We start from the raw sequence: 14,788 nt of genomic DNA on the forward strand, positions 1-14,788 counted from the left end.
CCTAGCAGCCCCAGTGAAGAGGCTGTGGAAGGAGGAGTGTCTAAGGCTGGGGCTGTTTAGGGCTGCAGTGGGGTGGGCAGAATCTAAGGCTGGGGGCAGTTTAGGGCTGCAGGAGGGTTCTAAGGCTGGGGGCAGTTTGGGGCTGCTGAGGGGGTGCAGGTTTCCCTGCCCCCCCCAGCCAGGGACCCCATGGCTTGCTCATATTAGTGGTGGAAGTTCACTCATTTAGTGAACATGGGTATGTGTGTCCCTCGTTTTAGTGAGTACTGATAGGGAAAGTACTCATTAAAACAAGGGATGGGTTTAAAACCAAACTACAACTGCCTGAACTGGCATATGATGTCAGAGTCTTGTGTTGTGACTAGCTGTGTCACACATTATGTAACAAGTTACATAAAAGTCAAATAGTTGACTAACTAGAATCAGTAGCAGCTGTACTAGAAACAAAATTTATAGCTGATTATGTCAATCTAGCTGCTGCATTCGCAATAGGGAAAGGGCACATAGCAGGAAAACCAATTCAAATTCACTTTCAACATTAACAGATATATCATCTATGTGGTTAGTGTCTGAAGGACAGTATTGTGGTTGTGTTAAAACAAGGTTCTCAAACAAAACTTGTTGAATTAAGCTGTTAATGTCCACAATGATTGTGAATATATACAAGATAGAGGGATAAAGTATAAATCTGAAGAACAAGATTTGCTAACACCACAATGGTCCTGAAGGTTAATGCTCCATTTGAGCTACAACTTTCTATCAAGGGAGACAAGCCTGAACCCTTTAAAAATAAAGAAAAACTAATTATGAATTTAGTCATGGCAAAATAGGCTGAACACTCACTCACCATGGCTCCTCTGTAATACGCTGTTGTGATTGTGCGGAATCTCTCCTGACCTGCTGTATCCCTAGAATTTGGTGAAAACAGACACTTGTTTGTCGTTTTTACTACTTGCATAGTTCATAAACACAACAAGAATCAATATGTTGATACTCCTACATATTATGTACCCTTTTGCAGAAATTAGAGTCCTGTGCAGATACAAATTCTGTATCTGTGTCTGTAAAAATGAGCTGTGGATATCCACATGTGAATACCTGCAGGTATTAAACAAATATCTGCAGATTTGCAGGACTCTAAATAGGTATATCCTTCTCCTTTGCACTCAAAAAGGTACAAACAAGCTTCCATCTTAAGACTGAGGGGAAATAACAAAAGGAGAAGTCACATTTTCAGTAAAGAAACTGACACAGCATCAGCCAGACTCAGTAACGCACAGCCCTGAACACATTAAAAAGTGCAAGCAAATCTTCTGAGACAATTTCTCTACATTTTAGCCCTCTATTAAGACGAACAAAGGAGAACATGCCCCAAGAAGTCAATAAAAAACTCATTACAGAACAGGACAATTTCACACATAGTTAAGTATTAGGACCAACCACCATACAACAGCAGCAAGTAAAGTACCTAGGATGCTGCTTTAAGGAATCTGGTCGTATGAGACCAGGACAAGATTTGACCGGTGAAACCAGGAAGTATATAAATGTCAACTGCATCCAGAGGCAGCTGAATCCAAAATGGAAGTCTGCTAGCAGATTTCTCAGCAATGTATGGACATGGGTAACAGCTGGACACCAAAAGATACAAGAAGTTTTACACAGTCATGATGACTTCAGCTCACATGTAAATTTTCAACTAGCAATATTCAGACTTCATCATTTCCAGAGCCAAATTAGCCATCAACATTATCCAAAAGACTAACACGAATTCACTGTTTCATTTCCTTTAGTACTATAGGAAACTTTCATATTCTGCATTCTATCAACTAGAACTCTTACATAAACAAGATTTTAACCAAAAGTTAAATTCTAAGTTTTCCGTAAGTACAGAAGAGTGAACGTAAATACAGCAAATACAGTATAAGTTTATAGTGTAAAATACTACTGTTGCACGTAAATAAAGTACTCGGCATACATTTGTTTGTTTTTCATATCATCTTGTTTTTTCTTTAGTGTTATGCCTTCCTAGGTGTACCTCTCTATTATTCAGAATATCTGAATATCTGGAAACCTGCCCGTCCCAGAGCTGCCAGATATGAAAGAGTTTGCTGTATGTATTTTATATGCATTCTCACAGAAATGTTAATAATTAAATTGGTTGGTTACATACTAAGAGCATCCTGATTGGTCAAAAATTGGGTTTTATTATGTTCTGCAAAACGGCAAAAGTGACACAAAAGTGGCACTTGCAGCTCATGATCCTCCGTCTGAGTATTACTGGGTTAAATTGAGTATCAAAAAGGGCTTGCTCCACCTTACAACATATATACCAAGTAAGCGCCTAAGTAGGTTTTTCCCCTTAAAATGTTGTAGCATTTAGCAGGGATCATCTGGTAGAAGTCAGATGGGTGCATGCAGACTGTTACCGGTGATGGAAGACAACCAACACTAATGAATGTCAGTCCTTCCCTCATGAGCCAAGAAGTTTTGACAAGCCCCATTTCTCACTATGTTGTTTGATTCCATACATCAAATACCTATCCAACACAAATCAGATCTAAAAAAAGCTAGTAGCTCTCAATGCTTAGTTTATGACTGAGCAGTTAGGATCTCTCTTGCCTCTTCATTTAAAAGACTTTACTACTCCAAGAGTAACAACTTCCCATTTTACCAGGAGCTGTCAGTCATAACTGAAGGTAGCAGATTCAAGGTGTTCACACACACCTAAAATACTATGAAAAAGTTTACTCCAAGAACAAGATGCCAAATAGTTTGCGCTTAAAGCTTGACAAGTTTTACGGTTTCTCCATCACTATCACTGTGCTGCTCATGAGAAATTTAGCTAGACTGAAAACTTTGTTTTCATTTCTTTGTGAGACTTACCATATTTGTAGTTTAATTTTCTTTCCATCTAGTTCTATTGTTCGGATTTTAAAATCAATTCCTGGGAGAGAGAAAAGGGAAATATTTAGTTTTCTATTAATTGTCCTAAAATAAAGTACGGGTCATGTTCAGGAAGCACTAAAGATTCTGAAGTTGCTGCTTTCCTATTCAAGCTACTTTGTGCTATTTGTACAGCAAAGATGCCGAAGTTAGAGGTATGCTAGTTTAATTCAGTTGAACTCACCTCAAGATCCTCCCGCTCAGCTTTACTGGTTGAAGCTCATTAGTCAGGCACTTTCTGGTCCAGCATGATTTTAGTTAGCCAGATGCCCATATACCATGTGTGTAGCCAAATTTCATGTGGTCCAGTAAAGTCTGTTTACAGCCACCAGCCCTGGCTCTCAGTGCTCTGTGTTATTTAGCTCTAATTTACCCTTAAATGTCTTTTAAGAGACCAGTCAGCAGTGGAAGTGCTGGTAATGCTACTACACAAAAAGCCTGTTTAAGCATTATTAAGCAGTATTGTTCTGTTTATTCAGCTTGGTGAAATAAGTTAAGGGACCCACTCACTACAACACTGACCACCTTTTGTTTGGCAAATTCTCTGGTTCTCTGGAGGTCTCGAGGGTGCCAGACTAGAATTAAAGCTTTTACAAGTATCCCTTCATTTGCATGCCTAATTAGAGAGCGCCCCAACCAATCTGACTACTCTCACGTTTAGCCAAAACCCTTGGGAGTACTGGCTACTCAACATCTTTGGGGGAAGACCTTACCTTTTCTCAAACTGGCCTTCCCACTTTAGTAGTGGCTTCAGAATGAAATAAGCTCAGTCTTCCTAACCAGAAGCTGCAATAGAGGGGGAAGGTACGTCATAGCCAAAAGAATACACACTTTCCTTAGGGTGTGTCTACACTAGGAGCTAACGAAGTTAACTTCATAGTTAGTCACTATGAAGTAGTCAGCAGAGAGTCTACACACATTTCCCCTTACTTTGAAGTAGGGAGCCCAACTTCAAAGTCCTTACTCCATTGCCAGGAATGGAGTAGTGCCCTACTTCGAAGTTTAACTCTGAAGTAGCGTGTGTAGACACTCAACTTTGCAGTAAGCAAATTCAAAGTTATTTTTATAGTGTAGACACAGCCTTAGTGCATCTGCAGATCAAATGATGGCTGATCAATAAATGAAGCCTATGGCAGATCATGGATTAAATTTTTTATATTACATATAAAAGCATTCAAAATTTTTTCCCAAGTGTTATTTTTTGACTTAAGTCATAACCTCACATATGTAGTAAGGAAATGACACATTAGCTCTGTAGTTGCGAAAATAAGTAGTATATACTATGGGAGGATGGTGGGGGGGCGGAAAAATCAATAGTAACTTCTATATAACTTATGAGTAGAATTTTCAAGAGCACCTCTTAGAATCTGAAACTGTGACCATGAAAAAAAATATATATGTAGGAGTTAAGACTGACTTCCACATATACTAGTTATTTGGGTATCTTGGTTATTAGATAAACTTTGAAAATAAAGCTTTTTTAAGCACCCATTAGTTGTAAGCCAGAACCATTGTAAGTTTGATAAATCTCAGGACTTTAGCAGTTTTAAAAATCATGGACCAATTTTTTTTCTTAAAAAATTACTCAATATTTAATTATAGTTTGAGCCACATGGGTCTTCCAAGATACATTTGGCAACGATTAGACAACTAAGTTAGTGAAAAAAAATGTTTCTAGCATCAAGGACTTACATACAGCTAGAAAACAGGAAGTTAAAGGCTTTATATATTGCAACTGAATCTGAAGATGACATCAATACAGAAATACATCAATCACTTGAACTATGTCTTACACTCTTGGAGGTAAGGACATTTTGATTTAATGAAGAGTCCACCAAATTTCAGCTGTTCAATAAAAAGGAGAGCAAATTTAAAGCAGCACTAGTTTGTAAAACTGTATATTGTTGCTACAAACATTAATATTTTGAACTTTTATTGATAACTTTGTAACTTAATATAATTACGGTAGCCATAGTCAACTCCAATTTCTTTTATTATTCATGGATCATTAACAAGTTTCAAAGTCATTGGGAAAAGTAGATGTGTTCAGATGCTTCACTTTTATGTCAGTTTAGCAGGGCACTCTTGTTACTAACGTTCATGTCCAGGGTTAGTGTAACTGAAACTGGGGGAGTGGGGGGGGTGGGGAAGAGACTGTTACTTAACAGTCAATAGCACTTTTTAATCCAACACCCTGTTAGTTTGTAGAATCAGAGTTTCTTGTTTATTGGGGAAGTGGGTGTTTAAATCCAACAGGAGAGGAAAAATTTAAAATAAAAACCAAAAAGTTTCTATATTTAGGAACTTTCTGAAAACACTTGGCTGCCATTGTAAAGCCCAATACAGATGCTGGAATTTAAGCTTAATGTTGTCCCCCACCACCTCCACAAAAAGTGAAGACCATGCAATATCCACTTCTCTCTCACATTTTTTCCTAGAAGAGAACTATAACTCAGTGGGTTTTAGAAGCTCCTTATTCGTCTGACTGAAGTTTAAATACCTGTTACAATAATTATCATTCCAAAAAAGGTCTAAAACTATTGTTGTTTAAAATCTTCAATTCACAAGAAACCAAAGACCATATCCCCAAGGGCTGCAGTTTAAGAAGTTTCAAATAAAGCCTCATAAAGAGCAGGTTTCCTGAATGGGCATATGCTGCAAACTCATATCACACCCTATGTGTCCTGATCCACTCTGCTGAATGCTGGCTATTCTCTTATGGTTCTCATTTATTATAAAAATATCTGCACAACCATAATAGGACCTACTCTAATAGTTGGCACTTGGTGGCACAAAACAGCTCTATAGAATCAGAAGTAACAAACAGCACAAAAAACCAAAAACCTGCCCCATTTTAAATGTATCTTACCGAGAGAAATAATTGTTAGCCTTTAAAGGTGCTACATGACTACATGTTTGTTTTTATATTCTAAAAACTTCTCACTTGCAGTAAAACAAAGAACAGGTAGTGAGAAAAATCAAGCATCTCAGAGTTACAATGAAGTACTAAAACAAAATCCAGTAATTACCAAGAGGCTTAAGTAAACTAGACACTGACATTTCCTTTGTTCTTCACTACAGTAACAGGAAGTGGTGAGCTGCACCCTTTTAGTTCAGATCTAGCAACATGTGATACCGCTTCCTGTTGTATATGCTGCATGGCTAAGCATGTGTAGCACTTCTGTTACTGAAGTCCGATTATGGCATAATATAAAGGCAAAACCAACAACGTCTGTCTCTCTCTCTCTCTCTCTCTGTCTCTCTCTCAAGATGCAGAGGTTTCAATCTATTGGAAATAAACACCTCTTTGGAGGATTCCCTATACTGTTTTACAACTATAAAACAGATAGACAAAGCAAGTTCCCAGCTAAAAGATGACAGCTTTATATGCCCATCTCTGAAATAACAGCATGCAGTGCTTCACAACCTAAAGGGAGCGGGTGGGTGCCGGGGGAGGCCACACACCACATTTGGGATATTACACATGCCACTGGACTTCTGGGTGCTCTTGGGCAATCTTTGCCTCCCAACAGCTCTGTCTACACTCCAGCATAAAGTCGATTTTAAGGCACTTAGCTCAATTTTACAATGTGACTGTCTTCACTGAGACTACCATTAAGTCGATTTTAAGAAACACTAAGGTCAACATTCTTGCACTGACCATCCCATGTGGCATAATGCCAAGCTTGAATTTAAAAGGCTGGATTAATGCTGGTGTGGAAACAGCATTACATTAGATTTTATTAGCTTCCAGAGGTGTCCCACAGGCATCCTAACATGCCCCACAGGTGTCCATTCTATCCGCTTCACCTACCCTACTCTCCAGATGTGCAGGAAGTAGGAATTTTTTTTTTTAAATAAAAACAAACAATCAGCATGGTGATTGCACCTAGCCATGAAAGAGAGCCCCAACATGGTGCCATCAGGAGAGCTAGGCTCTCAGTTCAGCTGGCAGGCTAGCCCCTTCCACCATACCACACCACATGGCAGCTTGGCTGTTGGGACCAGACTGCGGCACATCAGACAGCAGGGTGAAGGCTTCCTTCCCTGCACAGGATGTAGCAGGAGAGGCTGAGCAACTTCTTTTCCACACTTCACATTTGCTTGGGGCACCTCTCAGAGACATGATGCAGTCAGGGGTCTGGCCCCCACTGCCACATGTGGCTAACCTTTCCCCTCCCCCACCCCACAGGCACCAGGGGGCTGGCAGGCTAGCCCCCACCCCACCATACCATGTGTCAGCTGTGCAGTACAGACCATGCTTCCAGACAGCAGCATGTCCTGGCCTGCATGGGGTGAAGGCTTCTGCATGTCACCTTTTTGGGGGCTCATCAAGTGCCAGGGAGGCTGGTTCCCCCTGAAGCAAAGTTTTTGGAGGACTGGCTGGCCCCTGACAAGCACCACTCGCAGGGGGAAGGCTCCCCTCAGTGGGAAATATTTTTGCAGGCTAGCTAATAAGACACCAGGTGACTGCACTATGTTAACAAGAGCTTTGGCTCAATCCAGCTTAGGTGTGGCTGGAGGCTGGTCCCCCCTTGCCTCGGGCACACCACTCCAGTACTCTCCTTTTCCAAATAAGGGTGTTGCCTGGGTGGAGCAACAGTCTCAGTGGTGGCCTGTTTGCTGCATTTTTACTGGGAAAAACCAGAGGTACCTGTTGACAAGGCAGCCAGCTGTGTGCTCCCAGAGAACATTTTCAAAGAGTGCTTCAGCTACTTAAGCCCATCACCTGTTTGGCTCTTTCCCTTGGGATTCCCTATTTTCCTGCTGTAGGAACAATATTAAGTCATTCCCTATTCACATGGATCCAGACTCTTCCAGTGTTTGGTGTTTACACCAGGGGAAAACTAGTTGAGCAACCTGTTGACATAGTTCAGAGTCATGGTTTTCTTTCCCCTCAGATTCCCCACTTTTCCTTCTGAAAAGTGACCGCCTGCTTTCAAACAGGAGGTGAATGAGGACTATGTAGTGTGGAAAGATGACACTGCACACCCACAACCACTTGTAGGGCATTCTTCCTCTCCCCCCAGAGCACCAGCAAAAAAACCCAGAATGCAACAGGGTTGAGGGAACTGTGAGATAGGTTCCCACAATGCACTGCTGTAAGAGTCAAACTTTGGTGATTTAGTGGAAACGCACTAAGTCAACTTTGTGGGTAGGTGAGGATACCCAACTTCCATTTTATAAGTCTCAATGTCACAAACTTGACTTTATTAAAATTTGATGATTTCATAGTATAGATGTGAGCCAACCTGTGTTTTTCCTTCTGTCAAACAGGGCTAATATTTGGAAACTGCTTCGAGACTGACAGATGAACAGCAGAGCTAGGTAATTCAGATATTCCAAACAGAATAGGGTATTTATTGCAGCAATAGCATATGTGACAGCCAAAAACTTAACTAGAAGAAAATCCAGCACATAAAATACAACCACATAAAGCAGAGAAAAATAAGGATTGATACGAGACTCCAAGACCTCACATTTACCCCAAGAAGGGGATTAAAAGAGTAGAAATGTTGGGCTACTTAGCCCAAGCTCATCTAGAGGCTTCAGGCAACATACATGTCCTTTTCTTTTCTTTGAGGGAATTCTACAAGATTTGGGAGTATGATTGACTTTGAGAGCACATCTTCTCTTAATATTCACAGATATATTTCCACTCTAGAACTTTCAAACACAATGATGTGGATGGAATTGAGCTAGACAGACCGGTAGGACAATGATTATGGGTATGGTGACTATTTTTTCCTATGCTGAATACAGGACACCAAGTGAAGTTACCCATTCAATGGCAATCAGAACTAATGCAGTACGAACATCAAATTTTCAAGTTGACTGAACATCTGTTAAAAGGGAATACTGCCTATTAAATTATTTTTATTTACCCTTCTCACCTTTAAGGCTTTTAGGTTTTACAGAGGGAGAGAACACATATGCACGCACATGCCTGCCTGCCTGACACTACAATCCTTGCACGGCCATCTCTGTCCTCCATGACTGGCCGGGCCCCTAGGATGGGCTGAGTCCCCTGGTACTGCTAACATCTTCCGAAAGGTACCATGGGGGAGGAGCAGAGAGACATGCAGGATCACAAGCACCTCTCCAGTTTCTACCAGAGTTTGCACCAGAATGTGGTCAGCAGCAGTCTTTTGGCATTACGAGAGGAACAGGACAGGAGCTGCTTCCAGTGACAAGGGAGAAAGATGACCTGGCCAGTGTCTTCACAGAACTCCTTTCCCTTCTCCTCCTGCAGCTAGAAGCAGTTTGTCCCTTCCTACCCAATGCTTAAGGGCAATGAATGCCTCCAAACTACTGCTGGCCACTGATGCAACCCAGCTACTTTGTCTGGCTACAGCATGGACAGGAAGGGATTAAGCCCTAAGGAAGTATTGTGAATCAGGACCTGAGGAAGCTGACTGAACAGCCCCATGTACCCTGGGCACAAGACCCAAGGCAGGAGTGAGTAAAGAAAGTCCTCATGCAGTCTGCAGATTTGGGGCATGAACAGACTGGGAAAAAGTAAAAACAAACCACTTCCCTCCATCACTTCAGAGCATAGTGGAGGTTGCCCTGGTGCATGTTGGGGGCAGGGGGAGGCCTGCTTCTCCTGGACAATCCCACAGCCTGAGAATCTTGAGTCTTCTGGATTGCTAGCCCAGCCAGAGGCAACGTGGGAAGGAAGGAGCTTGCTGGACAGCCTGCTGGTGAGAGGAATGCTCCAAAAGGGGCTACTTCTCCACATGGTGCTGGGAGAGGGATGTGCCACCCCACTGCAGGAGGGAAGAGACATGGAAAAGCAAGGTTGCATGTGTGCACAGTGACAAAGCAAAGAGGACAGAAAGAAGTTTGTTTAGGGCCAATGAGTGAGCAGCAGAAGTGACATGTAACCAGCCACCTTCTCCTCACACTTGCATAGTCATTACAGCACCCAATCAGTGCCAGCCAAGAGCCTGCACACAGCAAGACTGTGCTGACAGACTAGTTGGGGGAGCAGACAGCCCCATGTGCTGCTTCTCCATCCCACTGCCAGGGTTGAACACCCACCCCTTTTTTCTAACACTGGGCCTTCCACTCACCACTGATGGGAGGGCAGCTGGCAAGCAGGGATCCTGCCAGCCAGCCAGCAGCAGGACTCGCCACTACTGATGGGGTGTGTCGGGGGGGGGGCAGGGGGTTGTACAAGAGAAGATACAGGACACAGTTTCACCATCTATGAAAGAGTCAGGCCAAATGTAAAAGAGCTTAAATATGGGACTGTCCCTTTAACAACTGGTCACCCTAACTCATGGTTTCCCAAACTGGAGGGCACCCCCCCACCCCCAGGGGAGAAGAAGAAATTCCAGTGGTGGGTGTGAGATGACCCAGGCCCCACATCATTTCCCCCACCTGAAGAAAGAGCTGACCTTTGCTTCCAGCTCCCAGGCCCTGCCATTTTACATGGGTGACTCAGTACAGCCGTGATAAAAAGCAGGCAGCCGTTGAAGACCCATGTGAAGCTAGCTGCCTCCTGAAAAGGTGGGCGAGTGTGGGTTGCGGAGGAGGATGGGGTTAGATGGGGGCTGGGGGGTGCATGGCTCAGGTGAGGGGGATGGGATAAGAGAGGTGGGGGCAGGTGGTTCCTGGCTTTGTAGGAGGGGAGAGGCTTAGGCAGGCAGCTCACGGGGCTTAGGCTGCCAGTTTGTGGGACTCATGGTGCTCCAGTGGGTGGGTGGCTGGCCCCCACAACGTGGGGCTCAGGCATCTGGCCCCAGCAGTGTGGGGCTTGGGCGAGCAGCTCGGGCATCTGGCCCATGGCTGAGGTGGGCAGCTGGTTGGCAGGTGGCTGGCCCCAGCAGCATGGGGCTTGGGTGGGAAGCTGGCTCTGGCAGCATGGGGCTTTGGCGGCTTAGACTGGTGGGTGGGTGGCTGGTCCCAGCAGTGAGGGGCTTGGGTGGCTCAGGCTGATGGCGGGAGGCAGCTGGTCCTGCCAGCATGGAGCCCAGGTGGCCCACTGCAGTCTCAGGTGGGCAAGTGGCTGGCGCAGGCAGCTCCAGCAGCTAGCACAGGTCTCAGGCAGCTGGCCAGCTGTGGCTGTACCAGGCACCTGCAAAGGGCCAAGAAAAATTATTTGTACTTATTTTTAAACAAACAAAAACTTGATAAAGTGTTATTTTAAATTAGAAATTTAATTTTTTGTTAAAGGGGGGTTGGATGACAAGAGATGGGGCATGTGTGGGGGTTTCTCAAATTGAGAGTGGGGTATGATACCAAAAAGTTTGGGAACCACTGCCCTAACTATAAGACACTTGCTGACTGCACACATGGATTCTGAGTCCTGTAGAAGGTCTCGCTCTCTTGTAGGATCCAGAAGATCCACAGGTTTTCCTCAGGTTCTGGAACATAATTCAGCTGGGGGTGGTCACAACCTCTGGCAAGCAATATTAGGAGGCTGAAGATACAAGTCTAAAATGATTAAAACCTAAGCAAGATGCCTGGGGTGGGAAGAGAACAGTTATACCAGGCAATCTTCCCTTTTACATCCATGTGCACCAACAAAAATCTGGTGGTAGGTGCTGTGCTAAGGGAGGCATTTGAATCTCTTCAGTGGCCCCACAACTGCACAGCTCACAGAGAACACTGACTCAAGGGTACCTGAAACCAGCTAAATATTTCCCAGGACCACTGATTGCATCAAAGCCAGTAAAATCGACAATCAGCATACTACAACTTCTCACCAATGCTAGAGACTCCCAGGAAGAACCTGGCCTAGATGTCTCAAGGTAACAAGTGAATGTGCGCCAAAATGGAACGTTTGCCTGGATTACACTTGAAGTACTGTCATTGAGAGAGGAATGCAGTTTAGAAAGGCATATTGGAGGCCTTTGTATTATCTTCTCATTACTATGAAGTGAAAAATAGCTCTGAAGTGCTTGTCAAATCCCATTATTGGGAGAATGTGACCCTTTAAAATGACAGTCGGAACTATTGTTTCACTTGAACCTGCTGACTGACACTCCAAATACACTAGAACAGGTCTACATTGTCATTTTACTAGTGTAGGTTGAATTTTTCTAATTTTGCACCCTCTGTGTGATTTTAAGTTAGCTAGATGACCACTTATGGGCATGACCAAGTTCCCCCACAATCCATAAAGTTTGTTTACAGCCACAAGTCCTGGCTTCCAGTGTTCTGTGCTGTTTTTAAACTGTAATTTACTTCTAAAGTGTCTTCTAAGAACCCACTAAGCCAGAAAAGCGTTGGTAATGCTTCTAGACAATATTGACCTCCCATGGCTCAGCAAATTCTCTCATTCAGCACAGGTCAGGTTCCAATGGTGCCGGACTAGAAAGGTTCAACCTGTCATCTGGGATGTGATTTTATGACATAGTTATAGCAATAACAGCCCTAACGAAGATGTAGTTACACTGGTACAACCTTATTTCATACAAGGAACAAGTTTAAGCTGCAGCTCCAATACCCATGTTTATTGGTCCAACTAGCAAATTTTCCTTAAATTAGAGCCTGCTTCAGGTGCAAGAGGATCTAGAAGAGCCAACACCCCCCCCCGGGCTCCCTCCTCCCAAGTTCACCCGCACTCTCCAACAAAGTCACAGGGGAGCAATATATTGGATTTTATATTTGTGGGGATCAAAGTAGTTCATGCTAATATTTCACATAGTTCATCATTAAACTCAGTTTTCTGCCTACTTTTTACTCAAGATTATTAAACTTCAGTTTCCTATTTCAGAACAAAACCTGCAGAATATCCACACTTCGCATCACATTGATTATTTTGTGCAGTTTGAATAGCAAATCAGTATCGTCAGGCAATTAAACCATCAATAAGGCATGGGAACTTTACCCATCTGTCACAGTGTGTGCTGACCTACACTCTACACAGTGTAAACAGTCACAATACCTCCCATTCTCCCACTGGGATACATGCCCAGTAAACAGACACCTAACGTGCTAGAGATGTAAAGAGCCAAGACTTGCCTGTTGGCAAACTGATACAACAAAACAAAAAGTGTCTGTATAGCTGGCAATCTGTACCAAAGAACCAGTTTTTGATTCACTGATTAAATACTCAAGGCTTAATTACCAAATGGGGTTTGCTCAGAACCCTAGTGTACAGCAAGGCTTAAAGGGCTGAATTTAACAGTTACTCACAGAGCAGTAGGTATTTACTAGCTCACAGAGGGACTAGAAAAACCACCCTTTTAATGAGAAATAAAAACCTTCATAATGACAACCAATAGCATATCTAGAAGTACAACATGTGAGAATATGCCATTTTATGTGGTTTTGGATGAGCACTTCAACTGCAACACCACACAGCCACTGTTGTGGAAAAGAAGTCTATCAAGTCCAGTTATTGTTTGCCATGAACTGCTAAGGTGTGTCTGGGTACAGCTTTGATGGCGGGCTCTTGTGAGCTCTAGCAGTAGCAACAGTATTTCCACTGAAGTAGCTAGCGTAAAGCAATATATTGCAATTATGTAACAAGTATATCATGGAATGTTAAGGCTGAACCTCCTAGTTAGAAATGCCATTAAGAACATCCTTTTGCAGTTTAAGTCTGTACAGATTTAGTGTTAAATTTTCTACACCCCAGACAACAACATTAGAAGTTGGTTAGGGATTTTTTCCACTGTTTCTCCAAGTGAAATGCATTAGACCTCCGTTTATAGTATGTACACATAAAGGCCAACCTGGCTTCTTCACTAGTCTGACAATGCTGTTTGGATTCTCATAAGTTTTTATCAATCATTTTTCTAAAAATGAGAATGAAAGGATACTACAGACCAGAAGAACCCAGAGGGTGTTTCCACATTATGAAGGGCTGCAAATGCTCTAGCATTCATTACCAGAGAATAATGCAGTAAGTTTGGAAATTACAAGAGGGGAAGGTAGTCTCAAAATAGAAAGCCTCCTTTCCCCCTTTAAGGGATGTGGTTAGATCCAAGTCCACACAGGAGCCTCCCGAGTTAAGATTGTTTAATGCCTAGGGTGTGTCTGCTCTTTATACTGTACCCTCACACATGTTTAGGACAGGGCTGAGAAGGCAGGAGGAGGATAAAACAGGACAAGCAATTTCTTGGCTACCCAGTGGAACAGAAAGATAGAGGGACTGCATTAACAGTAAATAAAGGCTATTAATATTCACTTACACTATTAAGTTTGTAAGACCTACTGAAACAGGAAATCAGAACAACTAACTAGGAGAATTCCACTGCTGTTTTGACTGGAAGAATATCAAGCCTTGAGTGATGTTTAAGGAGTTGTACATCTCAAATCATACAAGACTCCCTTACTACTGAGATCCTTGCCCAACAGTCCCACCCTATTTATATAGGGTATAAACAAAGGCTTCAGACAGAATTTGGACTATACTAAAATCGTGCTTTCATCGGCAATGGAAGTTCACTTTAAATTAAATTTAAAGTATTTACAGTTTTAAACCAGCACATTGTTGAGGAAAAACATGCATATGCAGTAGCACAGCTGTCTTGTATTCCTTTGACTCTTAAAGCAAAGAATTAAATTTAGGGTGGAAAAAAGTTGAGCTTTTCAGGAGAGCAAGCTCATTAGCTTGGTTTATGGCCCCTGCTCAGAAGCAGAGTACAGTATGAGGAAAAAGCTACATGCATACGCAAGACACAGTACACTGAAGTGCTCACCTCGATTTTTTTTTTCTGATTTGTCCACCTTGATTACTGTTTTTAGTTCTCTGTGCCTTAAATATTGAGTCTGGTCTGGCTATGGTCTGAAGAAGTGGGTCTGTCCCACGAAAGCTCACCTAATAAGTTATTTTGTTAGTCTTTGAAGTGCTACTTGACTGCTTTTGTTTTGACAGTACTTTGAA

At 42.7% G+C, this 14,788-nt stretch overlaps 1 protein-coding gene across 1 annotated transcript in view; it reads right to left on the reverse strand.

The window, feature by feature from the left end:
• Positions 1–14,788, reverse strand: part of RAB8B (RAB8B, member RAS oncogene family) — a 49,802-nt gene that overhangs the window by 12,535 nt on the left and 22,479 nt on the right. Inside the window, exons 2-3 of the mRNA XM_075007279.1 lie at positions 2,884–2,944; positions 848–908 (exon numbers count right to left, since the gene is read on the reverse strand). Of these exons, the coding sequence (XP_074863380.1) occupies positions 848–908; positions 2,884–2,944 (122 nt within the window). The remainder of the gene's footprint in view (positions 1–847; positions 909–2,883; positions 2,945–14,788) is intronic.

This window comes from Carettochelys insculpta, chromosome 12 (assembly GCF_033958435.1).
Source record: "Carettochelys insculpta isolate YL-2023 chromosome 12, ASM3395843v1, whole genome shotgun sequence".
NCBI classification, from domain to species: Eukaryota; Metazoa; Chordata; order Testudines; family Carettochelyidae; genus Carettochelys; species Carettochelys insculpta.